At 48.0% G+C, this 20,285-nt stretch overlaps 1 protein-coding gene across 2 annotated transcripts in view; it reads left to right on the top strand.

The window, feature by feature from the left end:
* Positions 1 to 512: 512 nt before the first annotated feature.
* The window catches only part of NSF (N-ethylmaleimide sensitive factor, vesicle fusing ATPase), a 146,567-nt gene continuing 126,794 nt past the window's right edge, over positions 513 to 20,285 (top strand). Inside the window, exons 1-2 of one of the 2 annotated variants that reach the window (XM_055133170.1) lie at positions 513 to 592; positions 19,327 to 19,412. In XM_055133170.1, coding sequence (XP_054989145.1) covers positions 581 to 592; positions 19,327 to 19,412 — 98 coding nt within the window. In that variant the 5' untranslated portion in view covers positions 513 to 580. Of the gene's footprint in view, positions 593 to 943; positions 1,127 to 19,326; positions 19,413 to 20,285 lie in introns of those variants that run through there. The other variant, XM_055133169.1, reaches the window with a different exon arrangement.

Raw genomic sequence — 20,285 nt, 5'->3', positions numbered from 1 at the left:
AGGCTTGAATGGTGGTGGGAAAATTTGAGCAAACTATATTGCCCAAAGTAGAGTGTATTGGGGAAATTGTCAGCCATAAAGGCAGGGTGAGGACTGGGATCGGAGGGGAGAGGGGAGATACTGCGGACATTGGTGGTGGGAAGTGTGCACTGGTGGAGGGATGGGTGTTCCATCACTGTATGGCTAAAGCTCAAACACGAAAGGTTTGTAAGTGTATCTCACGGTGATTCAATTTAAAAAAAAGAGAAAAAAAAGAAAAGAAAGAAAGTCAAGGCCAGAGGCGGGGTGGGAAGAAAGGAGCCAGAGTTCCCTGGGATGGAGCCTGGAGCCGGAGGCGGGGCTGGCAGCTTCCAAGCTGTCAGTCTGCAGCGCCGCCAGATTCGGCCGCGCGTCCCCGCCGCTGCGCCTGCGCGCGCGTCCTCCCGAGGGCCAACATGGCACCCCGCGCGGGCGCGCTCCTGCACAGCCATCAGGGCGGCTACGCGCCTGCGCGGGGCCGGGCGCGCGCGCGCGCGGCGGGGGCGGGCGGCGGCGGCGCGCGCGCGGGGCTGCAGCGGGCGAGCCCGACGCGGCGGCCAAGATGGCGGGGCGGGTGAGTGCGGGCGCCGAGCTGCGGCGCGAGGCGGGGGGCGCAGGGGGCGCGGCGGGCGGCGGGACTAGGCGCGGGCGCCGTGATCCCCCGCGGCGCGCGCACCTGCGGACCGGGCGGCTCGGGGCCGGCAGCAACGCCGCGACCCCTCGGGGCTGCCCCTGGCGCGTCCCCCCCCCCCCCCCGCCGCGCGCTGCGGGGGTCCCCACGCCCCGTGGCCGGCGCAGGTGGCGCGGCGGTGGCGGGGACTGCGGGGACCCCCGCCGGCGCCGCTGGCGCTGGGGGCGCGGGGGCTCGTTTGTCGCCCTGGCGCCGCGCGGGGGCCCTGTCCCGGGGGCGCGGGGCGCGGGGCGGCCGCGGGGTGCGTGAATGAATGACGGCCCGGCCGGCGCTGCGGGACGTGTCGGCGCGGGGACCCCGGATCTTCCGTCCTCCTCGCGGGCGGCTGCTGGTGGCCCGGCCGGGGCGGGCAGGGGCTGCCCGGTGCGGGGCTGTGCGGGACCCGGGCTCAGGTGCCAGCACCCGGGCGTGGGTCAGGTGCGGGGTCAGGCGCGGGGAGGGGCCGCCCCGGGGCCGCGCTGAGGGTCAGGGGCCGGGCCGGGCGGACCTGTGCGGGGCTGTGCGGGGTGAGGCCGGTCTTCCGGGGGCAGGTGCCGGCACGGGTGCCCCGGGCGTGGGTCGGGTGCGGGAGGAGGGCTGTCCCGGGTCGGGTGCGGGGCCGTCCCGGGCGTGCGGTGGCCGCGGGGTGGGCCTGCTCTGCAGTGGGTCTGCAGCTTAGCCCTCCCCCAGGGCTGGGTCTTGCCCGACGTGGCGCTGGCCCTACACCCGGGGCCAGCCACTGCGGCACGGAGAGGTGGGTGGGGATGGGCTCGACTGATTAATCCGCGAAGGGTTGCCCCGGCTTATGTCCTTGCAAGCCCTGAGTCAGAGGATTTGGAGGCAGAAGGGACCTCTCAGGCCCTTTCAATATTCGACCTTTCTCGTGCCCTCATCACCTCCTTTGCAATTGAGAGGCGGTGGGGGAAAGAGATTGGTCCCCCCAATCCCACCCTGTGGAGAGATTCTCTCCACCCCCCCTCCCCGTTGACCCTGCTTGTGGCTCTACCTGCGTCCTCTGAACACACTCATGCTTTTCCCTCTAAAAACCAGCCCTTCCTCCACCCCAGAGCGCTCACCTGCCCTCTTCCCCGCTGGCCAGCCAGACGCCTCCGTGGACTTCACACCTTTATCATCTCCCGTTTGCTTGCCTCCTGCTTCCCCCCTCAGCCTGCTGCAGTGGGATTCCCCAGCACCCCACTGCAACTGCCCCTCGGCGTGAGTGACATTTCCCGGGTCCCTGTCGCACTGGACGGCCACTGCCTCCGTCATTGGAGGGGCCTTGGCCGCGGCGTCTGCTGAGCCTCACTCCCTTCCTGCGTCTCCGTTACAGATTCATCCACCTCTGTCGTTATGCGGGCTCAGGCGCTGCTCTTTGTTCATCCTCATGCTTTCTTTTTAAAATTTTATTGTTATTATTTTTATTTATTATTGTGATTTTTTTTTTTGGTAGGGGAAGGCCTCTAACAGTGTTCCCTGGGGCCTGCCGGCTCCTGGAAGTGGTCTGACAGCTTGGCCTGAGATTCGGTGTTGCGGTACTTGCTGCTAGGTCCTTGGTGCGCTGGAGGCTTGTGCTCAGACCCTTGGGCTCCCTCCCTGGCCTCTTACTCTTTCTTTTTCTGGGGGGCATTGTGGGCAATGGGAGACAACTTGCAGGGCTTGGCTCATTATGCAGGCGTCACTGCTGGAGGTGCTCCCAGGGGCGTTATATAGTACTGGGGGTTGCCTGTTCTCTAACCCTTGGTGCTATCTCCTCCCCCCACACACACCCTATTTTCTTCTAACAGGTGATGCTGGTGTGTGTGGTAGGAGCACTGTGCCAAGGATTAAAACTCAGGGCTTTTGGTGTGCTGGGCATTCACCCCATCCCTTGAACTATTGCCCTGGTACCTAGAGAGATTTTTTTTTTTTAATTTTTATTTATTTATTTTTTTATTGTGGATCTATATGTAGCTTTAAATGTGGCTGTTAGTTCTGTTCAGGGCTAAACTCAGTTCCTTTTTCATAAGGTAGCCCTTCATGAAGGCAGATTGCATTTTCCGTTTTGCCAGGTAAACATCCCCAGCACCTCAGACAGCTGCAGTTCCCAGCCCTTCATCATTCAGGCTGTCTTCCTGTAGGAAGGCGCTGCTTTGTGAACGGCTCTGCTAAATAATGCACCCCAGAGTGTAACACAGTGTTCGTTGGAAGATATGAGCTGCTATTCTCCTGAGCTGGAGATGATCATTATTGATACAGGGTGAAATTATATCCTCTGTTCTTCTCTAGTCAATCATGCTCTTGGCTCAGCTGAGCTTATAGTCAATTAAGACTCTGATGTTCTTTCAGCCCAGCTCCCTTCCAGGGCCGTGCAGTAGCTTCCTGAAGCCTAAGTGGTAGATCGAACCCGGGACAGCGAGTGCTTTCTCCTCTGTACTTTCCGGCCCTGTCGATTTTAGTTTTTCTTAGAGGAGCTCAGTAAGCCATCAAGTTCACAGCCAGCAGGAAGTGGTTCCCCCTTGATTACGGAGCTCTCCCTGTCTCCTTGTTATCTCTGCTCGCTCGCTTTGTCCACTCTGGAGAAGTCCGCCACTTCTCTCGAATGTCTGTGTCCTCTCTTCCTCTCCCCTCACATCGAAGTTAATTTTGTTCAATAAAACCAGCTTGCGATAGCACAGTGGGTACGGCATTTGCCTTGTAAACGACCTATCTGGGTTCAATCCCCAGTATCCCATATGGTCCCCGTGCACCGCCAGGAGTAACCCTTGAGCATTGCCAGTGTGACCCAAAAGGCAAAAAAGAAAAAAAAGAAAAAAAAAACTACACCAAAAACTATCTTGCTTCACGTACACACACACACACACACACACACACACACACACACACACACACACATATGCACTTGCACACAGTAGGGTCAGGATTTGAAGTCAGGGAAGTTTTATCTTGTTTCTTATCTCATCTACTGAGTTGCAAGAGGAAAGGGTAGACTACCTTGCCTAAGTTGTTTGTGTTATTTTATTGTAAATTTTTGTGGTGCTGGGAATTGAACCCAGGGGGCTTCACATGAGTAAGGCATGTGCTCTACTGCTGGGCCACATCCTGGCCCAAATTATTAAGGACCCAGGTCATAGGCACCAGGCTAATAATTTCTTATACATGTTGTATCACACATATTTTATTTTCTTATTTTTTTTTGGGCCACCCACCCCAGGGATGCTCAGGGGTTACTTCTGGCTCTGTGCTCAGGGATCACTCCTGGTCATTCTTGGGGGACCATATGGGATGCTGGTGACCCAACCCAGATTGGCTGCATGCAAGGCAAGCACCCTGCTCATGGTACTATCACTCTGGCCCCATGATACTCTTTTAATGGGTTCCTGTGTGTGTGTGTGTGTGTGTGTGTGAGAGAGAGAGAGAGAGAGAGAGAGAGAGAGAGAGAGAGAGAGAGAGAGAGACAGACAGAGAGACAGAGAGAGACAGAGAGACAGAGAGACAGAGAGACAGAGAGAGAGAGAGAGAGAGAGAGGGACAGAGAGAGAGGGAGGAAGAGAGGGAGGGAGGAAGAGAGGGAGGGAGAGAGGATATTTAGAATTATTGCTTTGGCTAGTTAATTTTGGCATTCTGACAGTATCTTGTGATGATATATTCACTTTGTAATTGAAGTTTTTTTTTTTGTTGTTATTATCTCTGATTATTTTCATTGATAGCATTATTACCTGTGAATCTTGTCATTTGTCTTTTCTGTCTGAAAAAGAGAAAGCCTCTTGTTTACTCTTATGGGGAAGAGTAAAATGTGGTATCATTCAATTAGTAATTGCTAGTCCATCTGAACTTGATTGATTTCTAAGGTATCTTCCCTAGTATAAAAATTTATTTATTTACTTATTTATTTTGATTTTTTGGCCCCATGGGGCTGTGCTCAGGGCTTACTCCTGGCTCTGTGCTCTGTGCTCTGTGCCCTAGCAGGACTCAGGACCCAGATAGGTGCTGAGGATCAAACCTGGGTCAGCTGCATGCAAGGCAAGTCCCTGCCTCCTCTGTTGCTCTGGCTACATATGAATTTTACTGATTCATTGTTTTTTGGGTCATACCTGGCAGTGCTCAGGGGTTAGTGCTGGCTCTGCACTCAGGAATTACTACTGGTGGTGCTTTGGGGACCAAGTGGGATGCCAGAAATTAAACCTGGTTTGTCTGTGTGCAAGGCAAGCACCCTGCCTGCTGTACTGTCACCCCAGCCCTGACATACAAATTTCAGAAGCAGTGTAATGCCTTCTCAAAAATTATTTTAATCTTTAGGTATAAATTTAATCTTTATTATTATGAATTTTTACTTATATTGTCTCCTTTTATTGTACAAGATTATTTCAATATTGAGTTAAGTTACTTTAAGAAACATTTAAATTTTTTGTTAATTCAAAAATAGCTAATAATTTATCACAACTTTGTGCTCCATATCTTTGCTACCAGATAGATGAAGATCAGCTGTTTATGAGTAATGCGGGATATTTTTGGTCCTTTGCTATATTCAGAATGGAAGTGCTAATGTATTTTGCACTAGCCATATAGATTTTTTGTAAGGGACAAAATGGAGAATAATTAATTTCAGGTAAGAGATAAAGTCATTTTGATATCAGCATTCACTTTTCTATAATAATGTAGGAGCACTGACATTATTATTATTAATAATAATTATTATTTTAAAATTTTTTGCCTGCTCCTGGCATTGCTCAGGGCTCACTCCTGGCTCTGTGCCCAGGAATCACTCCTTGTGGTGCCGAGGAGCTGTATATGGTGCTGGAGACTGAACCGGGATTAGAATCTGCAGGCAGGTATGCTGTCTCTTTGGCTAATCATTTCTTTTAAAAATCACTAGTAGTGTTTTAAGATTTCATGGGTGAATTTATTATTATTATTATTATTATTATAAAGTGTTATTGTTGTGTGAGTATGAAGACTTACTTGGGTTGGCAAGCAATGATAAAAGTTATCATTAAATTTTAATTTTCCAAAGAACTACATCTACTTGGATGCAAAAAAAAAGAAAAAGGTCTAATGGGGACTGGATAGATAGCATATAGGTCGATCCCTGGAACTCCATATGGCCCCCTGAGCACCACCAGGAGTGCTCTCCGAGCACAGAGCCAGGAGTAACCCTTGAGCACGGCTGGGTGTGGCCCCCAAACAAAATAAATCTAGTTATCCTTGGTTACATCGCCGATTATCCACGCGGTGGTAGTAGGCTTAATTTTTACTGTATCAGAGCCTGGCGTGATGGTGTTAGTCATTTAATGTTGGTTAAGCAAGTGAACATTTATTTCTGAATACGTTAATAACTGTACCTGAATCTTTTTTTTGAAGTGAAGTAGCCTTATATAGGAAGTATGAGAAAGGAGAGAAACACGTTCAAGAGAAAACACGGGCTTCTCCAGGGGGGATAGCGCCTCAGGAAGTGAAATACCAAGTGTGGATGGGGGTGACCACAGGGTGGGTGCACTTGCGTGCTGCTAGGAAGTTGGTTTTACAGGGTTTCCCCAGCTGCTCCTGCTGGGACCTTTCAGTATGGATACTAGTTGGTAGCTGAGGCGGTATCAAGGGGAAAGGACCTTGAACTTTCAGCAGTCTTCTTTTTCGGGGGTGGGGGGCGTGGAATTGGGCTACACTCAGCACTGCTCAGGCTGTTCCTGGCGTGGTGCTCAGAAGTGACCTCCGTCCTCCCGTACAATCCCGGGTCTCTCTCTGGTTCCCTTCACAACCTTGTGCTCCTGTGGGAGCTTCCACCCTGCGAGTCCAGCCCTCTCTGGCCTCAGTTCCCGCCTCCACAACGGGGTTTCAGCCTTCATGCCTCTGGGTTCCCTTAGGGCTCTGCCCAGGTTTGCCCCGCACCATGGCCTTCCCTCATGGGAAGAGTGTCAGGGAGAGAGGAATAGTGAAGTAAAATAGATTATTCAGAGAAATAAGAGGCGAGGGAGTGGAGAGAAATGGGGGATGGGAAGGACTGTATTTGAATTGTAATGTTACTTTATCTGTCAAGCCATTAAGGATTGTAGTTAAAACCGTTTTTTAAAAATTCTGTGTTTGGGGATGGAACGATAGCACAGCGGGTTGGGTGTTTGCCTTGCGTGTGGCCAAACTGGGTTCGATTCCCAGCATCCCATATGATCCCACGAGCACCACCAGGAATGATCCCAGAGTGCAGAGGCAGGAGTAAGCCCTGAGCACTGCCAGGTGCGGCCCCCAAATAAAATAAAACAAAACAAAATTCTGTTTTAATTTTTCCTTTGAGGCAGGTAGGGGCCATCCCTGGTGACCCTGTGTTTCTGGGCTTGAGCCTGGGCTGGTGCATACGAAACACCAGCGTGCAAAGCATGTGCTGCAGTCATTGGAATTTTCTCTCCAGGTGTTACTCCCAGCTCTGTGCTTGGGGGCGGTTCCTGGTGATGCTCAGGGGACCATATGGGGTCAAGGATTTAGCCCAGGCCTCCCACATACAAAGCATGTGCTTAGCCATTTAAACTCTCTCTCTAGACTATTTATTTATATATTTTTGTTTTGGGGCCACACCCAACAGTGCTGAGTGCTTAGTGCTTTTTTGTTTGTTTGTTTTTTGCTATTTGGGGATGCTCAGGGGTTACTCCTGGCTCTGCACTCAGGAATTGCTCCCAGTGCTGCTCGAGGGACCATATGGGATGCTAAGGATTGCTCCCGGGTCGGCTGGCTGTGTGCAAGGCAAATGTCCTGGCTGGACTTTCGCCCCAGCCCCTTCTGGAGTGTTTTGGGGGACCATATGGAGTGCCAAGGATCGAACTTGTGTTGGCCTCATGCCAGGCAAGTGCCTTACTCACTGTACTGTCTCTCCAGCTCCTCTCTAGCCCATTAAAAAGAAAATTGTTATCCAGAACCAGAGAAATAGCACAGTGGGTAGGGGCTTGCCTTGCACATCCAGGATGCCAACCTTGGTTCAGTACCCTATATGGCCCCCCCAAGCACTGCCAGGAGTGATTCCTGATCTCAGAACTAGGGGTAACCCCTGAGCATAGCTGGGTGTGGGCTGCCAAACAAACAAAATGTTATCACTAATACAGAATAGAACAAACCTTATTTATTTTGTTATTTTGCTTTATGGGCCATACCGGTGGAGCCCAGGGCTTTCTCCTGGGTCTGTGCTCAGAGTGCACTCCTAGTGGGCTCAGGGGACCATATGGTGCGCTGGGGATTGAGCCTGGGTCAGCCTCCTGCAAGGCAAACACTGTACCACTCCAATATGGCTCCTGCCCTCTGTGTAATCTATGACCCCAGTGCAGGCAGATTAGAAACTGATGGCCAAAAATAAGTAGATGAAAAATCTGGAGCAAGCAGACTTAAGTTATACAAAAATAATTATGAAGGAAAAATTAAATTTCTCATGTAATTAAAATCTGTTCTGAGCCGGTGAGATGGTCCAGGAGGTAAAGCAGTTGCCTTGCGTGCAATTCTGGTGGCTGCGGAGCTGGTTAACAAACCCAGTCCCACAAACACCGCCAGGGGTCGCCGCTAGACACAGCGCCAAGAAAACACCCCTGGGTGTAACCTCCTAAGACCAAACAAAATCTGTTCTTCAGAGGACACCCTCTTGATTGACTTGGTCTGCCATATAAAATATACAGGCTGGCTGTGTTTGTGACACAAAGGGGTTTAACCTCATTAGTCACCCCGAGTTCGATTCCTACGCCCCTCTCGGAGAGCCCGGTGAGCTACCGAGAGTATCGAGCCCGCACGGCACAGCCTGGCAAGTTACCTGTGCGTATTGGATATGCCAAAAACAGTAAATATAAGTCTCCAATCAGAAGACGTTACTGGTGCCCACTCGAACAAATCGATGAGCAACGGGATGACAGTGACAGTGACAGTCACCAGTGAAATACAAATAAAAGCCTTTGGTGGGGCTGGAGAGATAGAGAGGATAATGTGCTCGCCGTGCACACAGTTGACCCCGGTTTGATTTCCTGAGCACAGCAGCTCGGCCCAGACAGCCCCTCCTCCCCCCAAAGCAATACCAAAACCAAATTAAACCTCTCACAAAAACATGAGTAGGCATAAGGGTTGTGGAAGAATGTGGAGCAACAAAACGCTCATGCACTATTGGTCAGTATGAAATGAGTCAAAACCTCTTTGCAAATGGCCAAATTCCTTACACCTGGTGTGCCTTGGTGCCTGTTACCTGGCAGTTGGACTTCCCGAGGCTGGAAACGAATCTGCCCAATAGAAATGCACGCTTGTATTATCCAAAAGGCGAACAAACGTTTGGAGCAATAGTACTTGCAAAACGACTCACTTGGTTCAATAGTGGCAGGTTCCTGATTACATACTCTGAAAACAGTGAAAATAAGCGAACGACTCCCATCTGTGATAACATGGATGACTCTTCACATTCATCTTGAGGGTGGGAGTCATGGCGAAATCTAGGCGTCTGTAGCATTCCGTTTCTATCAGGTTTTCCGAGACAAAGCTTCTGTGATGTACGAGTTCTGTCCCTGGGGATAGAAACAAGGTTGTGGGTATCTGTGCCTGGGAGTGGGGGCTCCGGCTGTGAGGGGCAGCTCAAGGGGGCTGGCTGTGTTCGAGAGCGAATTGGGTGCTGCTGGTTAGTGCAGGCATTTATTGGGCCAAACAATGTTTGTATTTTTCTCTCTGTATGTTTTTCTTCAATAAAAAGTTGGCTTAAAGACAGTTATATGCTTTTCCTTTTTTTTTTTTTTTTTTGCGGGGAGGGGCTGCTTACCTGGCAGTGCTCAGGGACTATTCTTGACTCTGTGCTCCGGAGTGACCCCTGCATAGTTTTCTGAGCACTGCCAGGAGTGATCCCTGAGCCCAGAGCTGGGAGGAACTCTGGGTACTGCCACTTTGCCCACCCCCTACCTCTGTGCACACAGAAATAAATGAAAAGCAAAAGAGAGCCTGGAGCCTGGAAGGTTACGCAAAGGCTCACGCCCTGGTATGTTCCAGACCTCCAGGGCAGTTCCCAGCCCCCCGTGTCCCTACTGCTGCACTGCTAGTGTGGTTCCATGCCACACTGCCGGTCCCTGGCATTGAATCACCGGGCTGCAGAGCTGGGCCGAGTGTTGCCAGGCATAACCAGGCCCCTTGCACTGCTTGGGAGGCCCCAAATAGTAAAAGAGAAAAACTGTGAAAAACAAACATGGATTTGATTTCTTTAGCGATACTTGTAATAAGATTTGTTCACTTGTATATAAACTTGTACATAGAGGTTCATAGTAGCATTATTCCTAATAGCCAAAAGGTGGAGATACTCCAAATACTCCCAGCTGGTGAGTTTTATATATAAAATGTGATACGTATGATGGAATATGATTTGGCCATAAAAAAAAAAACAAAAAAGAAAAAGCATGCTACAGTGTGTGTGTGAGCTTGAAAATATGATTCTCTTTGTAGGAAATGTGATAAGCAAAGCCATAGAGAACAAGTGGATTTGTGGTTGCTAGGGAATGGAGGGAGAATTGGTCCCCACTGTTAACAGGGACTAGGGTTTCATTTTGGACTTCCCGGAATATTCTGGAATTTGTGGTGATAATGGCACATCTTGAAGGTACTAAGACTCATTGAAATGTACACTTTAGGGGCTGGAGTGATAGCACAGTGGGTAGGGCATTTGCCTTACATGCAGCCGACCCGGGTTCGATCCCCAGCATCCCATATGGTCCCCCAAGCATTGCCAGGAGCAATTCCTGAGTGCAAAGCCAGGAGTGATCCCTGAGCATTGCTGGGTGTGACCCAAAAAGCAAAAAAATAAAAACCAAAATGTACACTTTAAAATAATGAACTTTTGGGGTTGGTGCGATAGCACAGTGGGTAGGGCCGACCCCTTGCACGCGGCCGACCTGGGTTCGATTCCCAGCATCCCATGTGGTCCTCCGAGCACCGCCAGGAGTAATTCCTGAGTGCATGAGCCAGGAGTAACTCCTGTGCAACGCCGGGTGTGACCAAAAAAGCAAAAAAAAAAAAAAAAAATGAACTTTTCTGTTGAATGAGGTCATTCCTACTCCATTCAGGCAGTTGTTACAAACTACCAGCAGTTGGGCAGCTCATTAACTACAGAAATATATTTCTCACAAGCAAAATAGGCTGCAGGTCTGCAGCCAGGGCGCTTGCCTGCTCTGAGGGGCCTCGTGAACGGGCTCTCAGGGACCCTGTCGTCGAAGTACTGATCCCTTTCAGGAGGCACTGACTGCTGACCTGAGTACCTTACAAAGGCTCCCCTGTTACTATCCTCAAGTTTTCAACACAGGAGTTTCGGGACACAAACATTCAGTCTTCTTTTTTTTTTTCTTTTTGGGTCATACCCGGTGATGGTCAGGGGTTACTCCTGGCTCTGCACTCAGGAATTACTCCTGGTGGTGCTCGGGAGACCATATGGGATGCCAGAGATTGAACCCGGGTTGGCTGCGTGCAGGGCAAACGCCCTACCCACTGTGCTATCGCCCCAGCCCCACAAGCATTGAGTTTATGAGAGAAATATAGCTCCAGAGGTGCGGATCAGAAATTTAACATTTGTTGTGTGTTCCCTGAGTGGCCCAGGAGAGTCAGTTGAGAATCATGCTCAACTAAGCTGTGTAACGCTGGCAGCAGTGGGTAGAGGCAGAACTGGGGAAGGAGCATCGGGGTGGGGGTGGGAGTGAGGGTCTCCTCCTTCCTAGGGCCCTGGGATCTCCAGGCTTGATAATGTGAGATGCATTATTTTAATAGTGTGAGATGCATTCATTTTGTTTAACTTTACAAACATTTCTCAAATTTTTTAATTTGAGAAGCAAGATTTCCACAGTGGAAGGGGTCTGTAGTAGGCAATTCAGGCAAAAAGGCATGATCTGGACAAAGGCATGTGCATGGAATATGAAGAACATGGGCTGCTTTGGGGTATGGATGTAGATAATACTGAAAAATAAGGATAGATCACAAATAATTTTGAGAACCATGTTGAGGAGTTAGGGCTTTGTTATTTGGGAATCTCTGAGGCCAGAGAGATAGTCCAGTGGGTAGAGCATGCTGGCACCCCATACAGCCCCCAGAGCCCCACTAGAAGAGATCCCTGAGCTCAGAGCCTGGAGTAAGCTCTGAGCGCTGCTGGATGTGACCCCAAAACAAAACAAAACAAAAAAAGAATCAGTTTGGGGTTTTAAATCATGTCCGTTGCCAGAAGGAAGGCAGAATTAGACAGAAATTAATTAATCATGGAAACCAATGATCCTGCAGGTTTTGTGAATTGAATGCAAGTGGCATTGCTGACAGGGAACCCTGTACCCCAAACTGGTATGTGTTTTGGAGAGGGAAAACTGACCCTGAAATTGTGAATCTGAGTGACTTGAAAGAACAGAGATGGTAGTAATCAAGATGAGAACAGCAAATCAGAGCAGATAACTAGGACCCTGGATGGTCTTGGCACTCGGAAGGGGGGAACATGGAAGACGGAAAATTGGCAGCTTGAGAGAATTTCAAAACTGGATTAGGTTACGGGAAAATGGGAGGCTAGGGAGGGAAGGGGGAGGAGCGTGCAGGTGAGGAGAGGAAAGCTTCATCCTTTGAGGAGGGAGCACGGGGATGTCATCTGTGCCCCCCCGAAGGAGAGCACTTTCCAGACTGTGCCCCCCAGATTGAAAGGCAGAAGCTTCAGGAGTGGGGGGTGAGAGGCCAGAGCTGCAGGGTAAGGGTCCTGCCTCCCCCTGCCCTGGAGATATGTGCCCTGTGAACTCAGGACCACGAATACTCCGAGCGCAGGACACCCCGAGGTAAAGGTAGTTATGGGATGAAGTGTGCTGCCTGTGATTAACCTGAACATGAGATTCTCTGCCCCATCGCTTCATGCATGCAACATTCAGAATGAGTCCTGTTTTAAAATCGTTTGGTAGAAGCAGTTTTGTGTGTGTGTGTGTGTGTGTGTGTGTGTGTGTGTGTGTGTGTGTGTTATGAGAAGCAAAAAGTGAAATGAATACTGTTGCTTAGATTTGGGCTACAGGGAAGAGAATTTTAGGCGGGGACGCTTTCAGGTTTATAAACTCTTCAGACAGCTCCCGGCACATAATAAGGTCTCAAAACATGTTCGCTCATGGTCCGAATGGTTTCTCAGTGGCTCAGCCACATTTATCAGATAGTTCAGTTGCCGCTTAGATGGGAGTCCTCTGGGATCGTGATTTTAATTGCCTGGAATTTGTGGTTAATTTGGTGTTCAACCTTATTGAGTCATCACATGCATTGATATCATTTTTATTTGATTTAGTTGGCCATTCCTTTATGTACTCCCATAGGTTTTCTTCATATGGGTCTTGTGCAAGTTTTGCTAATTTTTTTTACTATATATACTTTTGTTTCTATTGTGAATGGATTCTGTTGCCTTTTTTTTTTTTTTTTTTTTTGCACTTTGGGTCACACCTGGCGATGCACAGGGGTTACTCCTGGCTCTGCATTCAGGAATTACTCCTGGCAGTGCTCGGGGGGCCATATGGGATGCCAGGAATCGAACCCAGGTCGGCTGTGTGCAAGGCAAACACCCTACCCGCTGTACTATCACTCCAGCCCCTGTTGCCCATTTTTTATTGTAGCAGAATTCTTTAGGCATCTGCTGTGAGATGCACTAATTTTGTTTAACTTCATAAGCATTTCACAAATTAAAAATACTATTTTTAATAATTTATTTTTGGTTTTGGGATCACACCCTGCAGTGCTCAGGGCTTATTCCTGGCTCTGCACTTGTATCACTTTTGGCAGAGCTGAGGAGGCCAGATGTGGTGCTGGGACTCGAACCCAGGTTGGCCATGTGCAAGTCAATTGCTCTACCTGTGTGATCACTCAAGCCCATAAAGAGGAAGTTTATAGGGCCGGGGACTGAAATAATCTGGTTTAGGATTTTGTGCTCAAGTTGATGTGGACTCACGGGTTAACCTCCTAGTTTAAATCTCTCTCGAACACATCTCTCTTTGAGTTGGGATACCTGAATATGGACGTACCAAGGTTAAGGTTCTTGTTGCAAGCATTTGTCCATTTGACCTTGAACCTAAATTTATATATATTTAAACACACTATATATATATAAAATGGACTGGAGCGATAGCACAGTGGGTAGGGTGTTTGCCTTGCATGCGGCCGACCCGGGTTCGATTCCTCTGTCCCTCCTGGAGAGCCCGGCAAGCTACTGAGAGTATCCCCCCGCACCGTAGAGCCTGGCAAGCTCCCTGTGGTGTATTTGATATGCCAAAAACAGTAACAGCAAATCTCATAATGGAGCCATTACTGGTGCCTGCTCGAGCAAATCAATGATTGGGACAACAGTGCTACAGTGCTATATATATTAAATATACATATATAAATCTTATATCTATATCTATATCTACCCCCTTTTTTGGCCCACACCTGGTGGTACTTGGTGCTTACTCGTGACTCTGCACTCAGGGATCATCCCAGGAGGAACACTGGGGACCAGATCAAACCCAGTGCCAGAGATTGAACCGGAGTCGGTCACTGTGCAAGTCAAGTGCCCTACCTTCTATACTAATGCTCCAACCCCTAAATTATATTTTCTCGTCTTGGCTTTTATCCCATGTTTGCCATAGGAATTCTGAGAGATAGCCCAGCTTTTGGGAAGTCAGACCTGCATTTCTCAAGTTTATACAATAAAGTGTAGTCAAGATAAGAAATATTTCTGTCATCTTGAAAAGTCCCTTCACACTTCCTTGCTAATTTGTCGCATCTAGGCAACTGAGGTTTTTTGTTGTTGCTTGTTACTTTTAGAGTAATTTTGCTTCTAAGATGAATTTTATAAAGGTAGGATGAACTCTTATTTTCAGTCTAGCTTCTTTTACTTAACATGATGTTTTTAGGTTTATTCATGTTGTTACATAGATTTCTGATTTAGGTTCTTACTAATTGCTGAGTAGCATTTTATTGTATCGTTAAGCCATAATATGTGTATCCATTCAGCCATTTGTTGGTAAATACTTGTGATATTTCCAATGTTTTCCTTTTTGTTGGAGGGGCAGGGTGGTTTGCAGTCACATCCTGCTGTTCTGAGGGCTTACTCTTCCTCAGGGCTCGGGGGGACCAGCTGTGATGCTGGGGGTCGAACCTGGTGGGCTGAGGGCAAGAAGGCAGGAGCCTTAACCCACTGTGCTCTCTCTCCTGCCCCAGTGAAAATATTCTGAGGCCAGTTCAGTCTTCGGCTGACGCAGACAAATAGCCTTATGTAACATTCCTATTAGCGTCATGTTTTCGCTTCGCAGTGGCTGTGCAGCTAGAGCAGCAGCTGGGTTGTGATCGTTTCCTAGACATAAGGTGACCATCAAACAAAGTGTGGAATTTTCCCGCGGCATGATTGTGATCAGTAAACAGCCGCTATTTATAGGGACTTATTTTTTGATGAGAAAATGAGAGACCCTGCTTGACTCACCATGGAACACAGATGCTTCCCGATCCCAGTGGGGAGCCTTCCCAGTAGCATCTGTTTCTGTTGGCCAGACAGATGATTTCTGGAGCATGTCTCTTGGTTTTGAAGGGCACCATCATGTCTTTGGTAAACTGGTTTACAATCTCAGACGTTTAGGCACACTTGCCAAGTGATGTGGTGATGTGGTGATTGCTCTGGTGATGTGACTCCTGTGTCCTTTTGTGTTATTAGATGGCGAATGAAACCTCGCTTCCTAAGTAACCTTGGCATGTCCTTGGCGTCCATGTTCTTTAGTTCTGCACCTGGATTCTTGTTGACCCATCAGTTCACTTGGCAGCAAGCATTTGCTGAACCCGCACTGTGTGCCAAGCCCTGTACTAGCCCCCAGAACCGCAGACGGTAGAACCCGGCTCTGTCTCAGTCCCAGAGAACGTACTGTCTGTGATGCAGTGCAAGCAGAGAACAGACCACAAAGCTACGGGCAAGTGCTTCTGGTTGAAGTTTTTCCCATCAGTTTAGTGGAAACCTCCCCACTGAAGTGGGGGCCAGAAAGGCCTGGAACTGTAAAATGAGTAGGCGTTGGCCAGGCAAGGAACCCAGAAGGGAAAGAGAGCCATAGGAAAGAGACCCCAGGGGAGGTGGGAAATAGAAAAGGCTCTGTATGTTATTCTCAGATGACAGGGGGAAATGCTGTCATTCAGGAAGCAAGCATTTCCATGGGTTCTAGATCGATGATGGTGTTCATACATTTTATCATTAATTCCATTAATACAAACAGATTGTGTATCCCCAGGTGTGTGTATGCATGATATATATATTTTGTTTATGCCATGTATTAATTTATATGCATAGAGAAATGTACAGCATAAAAAATGTGAGCCATAGATAAAATGTGTAATAGTTTCATAAGTTTTGATTTTACTGTTCATATAGAAAGCAAAGTTATGCTTTGTTATAATTTTTTGTTTTGTTTGGGCCATGCCTGGTGGTCAGGACTTAGTCCTGGCTCTGTGCTCAGGGATCACTCCTGGTGCTCAGGGGACCATGTAGGATACCAGGGATGGACCCTGGCTTGGCCGTGTGCAGAGCAAGTGCTGAGTCCTCTGTACCATCTTTCCAGCCCTAATACTTGAGAACCTAGTTCAGAGCCGGGGAGGTAGCCCAGAGGGATGGGCCTAGTGTTATGCATGCAGGGGTCCTGGGTTCCAGCCCCAGCACTGCTGAATCTCCTAGTACTGCCCTGGGAGGGACCCTGAACACAGTCTCAACCTGCCTCCTCCCCAGTAAAATAGTCGCATGTGAGAACCATTTGCCTTGCACACGGCTGACCAGGGTTGGATTCCTTCGCCCCTTTCGGAGAGCCCGGCAAGCTACCGAGAGTGTCCTGTCCACACGGCAGAGCCCGGCAAGCTCCCCGTGGCGTATTTGATATGCCAAAAAACAATAACAAGTCTCACTGGAGATGATACTGGTGCCCACTCGAGCAAATCGATGAGCAACGGGATGACAGTGATACAGTGATACAGTGAAAATCATGATTTAAAAAAATATTTTGCCACCATTTATGGAAATGTTTTATGTAAGTGTCTTTGGGAAGTTTTCAGTCATTAGGTTTGTTTACAGATTAACCAGAGTGTATTGTACTTCTATGGCATTAATGTGCTAAAAGTAATTGAAAGTCACCACATATATTCCCCCCCCCCCAGTTTTATTTGTCAAAGCCCTATGATTTACAAAGCTGTTCATTGTTGGGTTTTAGACGTTCCATTTAAATATTCCATCACCAATCCCACCACCAGTGTCAACTTCCCTCCCTCCCCCTGTGTTCCTCGAATGCCTCTCCTCCCCCCCCCCCCCCGCCTGCCTGCCATCTCAACAGGTACCTCTCAAAGTTCGGTTGTTAGTTTGGGTCTCTTGATTTTAGTGTTGTTGAGTCTGTGGTTTTAATGTTGAGTTCTATCATTCCTCAACACCACCAAAGTACCCTGACTCTAGCTCCCTGTTCCTGCTCATCTGTCACTCCTTCCTGCCCCCAACTCATTATATTCCTTCTCCTTCCTGTATTGTGGGACCAAGGGTGATCAGGGCATCCCTCCTTTAAACCGTTGCATTTCCTCATCCAGCTACTCTAAGTCCCAAATATTAAAGATGTCTTTTTGTGTTTATCCTTCTTCATCTGGCTTACTTCATTTAACATAATGTCTTCCATTTCCATCCATGTTGCAGCAAATTGCATGATTTATCATTCCTTACAGCTGTGTAGTATTCCATTGTGTGTATATATACACTGTATCTTCACACTGATGTGTTGTTGGACATCTGGGTTGATTCCAGATCTTAGCTGTAGTACTGAGCGCTGCAGTGAATTGTGGTATGACTGTGTCTTTTTGAATGAATGTTTTTCTGTCCTGGGGATAGATGCCCCAAAGTGGGATTGCTGGGTCGGATGGTGGCTCCATTTTAAGTTTACTGCAAACCCTAGTATGGGTTGAACCAGACCAGCAGTGGATGGGGGTTCCCTTTCACCACCCTGCCACCGACACAGATTGTTCCCAGTATTTTTGATATGTGCCGGTCTCAGTGGTGTGAGATGGTATCTCATTGTTGTCTTGATTTGGGTTTTCCTAATAGTAAGTGATGATGAGTATTTTTTCATATGCCTGTTGGCCATCCATTCTTCTTTTTCCTCAGATAAGTGTCTGTTCATTTCCTCTCCCCATTTTTTGATGGGGTCTTTTAAGTTAGAAATCTTTGACTTTTTACTGCATGCAAATGCTAGTGCTTTTTTTGGGTAATATACTTAGTTTTCAGTAGCAGACTCATTTACCCTAAAAATGTTTTCCAAATACCCATTTTGAAATGACTAATTAAATACATTTCAAAGTTTCAAATTTCTGAATTTTGAAATTTATCAGTACAGTTACCAGCACATTGCTTTTTGGGTTTTGTGGAATAGCAGTTTTCTAACATGTTAAAACATTTTTATGTTCTAAGTGGGACTTTTTTGTTTGTTTGTTTGTTTTGGTGGGGAGGGGCTGCCACACTTGGCTGTGCTCAGGGATTACCCCTGGCTCTGTGCTTGGGTATCACTCCAGTAAACCTCAGGGGACCATGAGCAGTGCCAGCAATTGAACCTGGGTTGGCCACATGCCAGGCATGTGTCTGCCCCACTCTGCTCTCTCCACCTTCTCCTGGGATTCTTGCATTCTCTTAGTGTGGCCATTGCTTCAGCATTACAGCTCTCCACGAGGCTCATCAGCTAATTTTCCATGGACACTTTATCCTTTCTGCCGGGCCAGTGCACTAACCCCTGAGCCACGGAGCCAGCCATGAGGCACTCTCCCTTTTGATACATCTTTTAGCAACGCAGAGAAATGTAGTGCTTGATTTGCTTCCTCTAATACCCCAGAAGCACATTAAAGGGAATTAAAGGGAATGTCTGTGGTTTGATCAGCCTGTTTTACAGAGCCTTCCCAGCTACTCTGTTCTGATTGCTTTTGTCTGCAGTTAACAATAAAGGAATATTCATGGATCACTGTACTATTTCCCGTGTGTCTTTATAGCCCCTTGTGACATCTTGTTTTTCCTTCGTTTGAACTGTTCAGTGGCTATTCCCTGCTGGTGCCTGGGGCTCTTTCCCGGTCCTGCTCCTGGGATCCAGTCCACACATTTAAAAAAATTTTTCCTCTTAGGAAACTAGTGTTCCACTGGCTCTGATACAATTCAGTCAAGCACTAACTAGAATAAAGTAATTTTGGTGACTGGTGGAAAAGTCCTGGAACTGTATCTTGTTGCTAGTGGTTTTCAAAGGCCTGCCTGCATGTTAGACACATTATGTCTTTGTATCTTTTTGTATCTTGGTTACTTTTCCTTTCTCTGGTGAGGCACACATTGTGTCTTTGTATATCTTTGTATCTTGGTCACTTAACCTTTCTCTGGTAGATTTATTCTCCTTCAGGGCAGAGTCCTGTGCATTGAGAGGCAGTGAGAGTGCCTTTCTCCCACCGTCTCTGATGTGTGGAGACACGTGGCTGGGCGGGAGAGGAGGCCCTGAGGCCGCCACATGCTGTGGTCGCCAGGCCCACACGTGTTCCTATGGAATGACAGGGACAGTGTACAGAGGAATTGGGGATAGGTGTTGATGGCAAGCAAGATGGACAAGAGCCCAGGAAGGTATAGAGTGTTTCCCCAGGTAACAGCAGTGACGCCTAATCCTGCTCATTGGTTTTCCTAGAGTATGCAAGCTGCCCGATGCCCTACGGATGAGCTGTCGCTGACCAACTGTGCGGTTGTGAATGAAAAGGATTTCCAGTCCGGCCAGTGAGTATCTCACTTTCTTTAAGGTGCTGAGTAGAATTTTAGAATCTTTAAAATATATATATATATAAAATTTTAAGTCAAGAAAGATAGTTTTTTTAATAAGCACTGCACTGTTCTTAAATATATATTTTTTTATTGAATCACCATGAGCTACAGTTACAAAGCTTCCATGTTTGATTTTCAGTCATAAAGTGATCGAACACCTATCCCTCCACCAGTGCACATTTTCCACCACCAAAGTCCCCAGTACTCCCCCCTCCTACCTCCCCCTGCCTCTGTGGCAGACAGTTTTCCCCATACTCTCTCTACTTTGGGGCATTATGGTTTGCAATACAGATACTGAGAGGCCATCACGTTTGGTTCTTCTTTCAGCACACAACTCCCATCCCCGAACGATCCCTCCAACCATCACAGACTAAGTGATCCCTTCTGTATCCCAGCTGCCTTCTCCCCCAGTTCATGAGGCAGGCTTCCAACTGTGGAGCAATATTCCTGGTCCTTGTCTACTGTCCTTGGGTGTCAGTCTCATATCGTGTTGTTTTATATTCCATAAATGAGTGTAGTCATTCTATGCGTGTCCCTCTCTTTCTGGCTTATTTCACTTAGCATGATACCCTCCATGACCATCCACTTATAAGCAAATTTCATGACTTCAGAAAGGTAGTAGTTTTTATGGAACAAAAGTTACTTAGAAAGAAGTGAGGGGAGAGAGAGAGTGGAATTACATGTCCAAGAGAGAAAGTGGGCTTCTCTAGAGTGGAAGACAGCAAGCAGAGAGACATGGAGACAAGCAAGTGAGATCTGTGTCCCAGGAGGGCATGGGCTTGAAGAGAGGGCCACTTCTGTAGTTTTGAATAAATATATTTGTTGATT

This window comes from Sorex araneus, chromosome 3, assembly GCF_027595985.1.
Source record: "Sorex araneus isolate mSorAra2 chromosome 3, mSorAra2.pri, whole genome shotgun sequence".
In the NCBI taxonomy this organism is placed as follows: domain Eukaryota; kingdom Metazoa; phylum Chordata; class Mammalia; order Eulipotyphla; family Soricidae; genus Sorex; species Sorex araneus.
The sequence above is the reverse complement of the archived record's forward strand: the minus strand, read 5'-3'. Positions and strand labels throughout refer to the sequence as shown.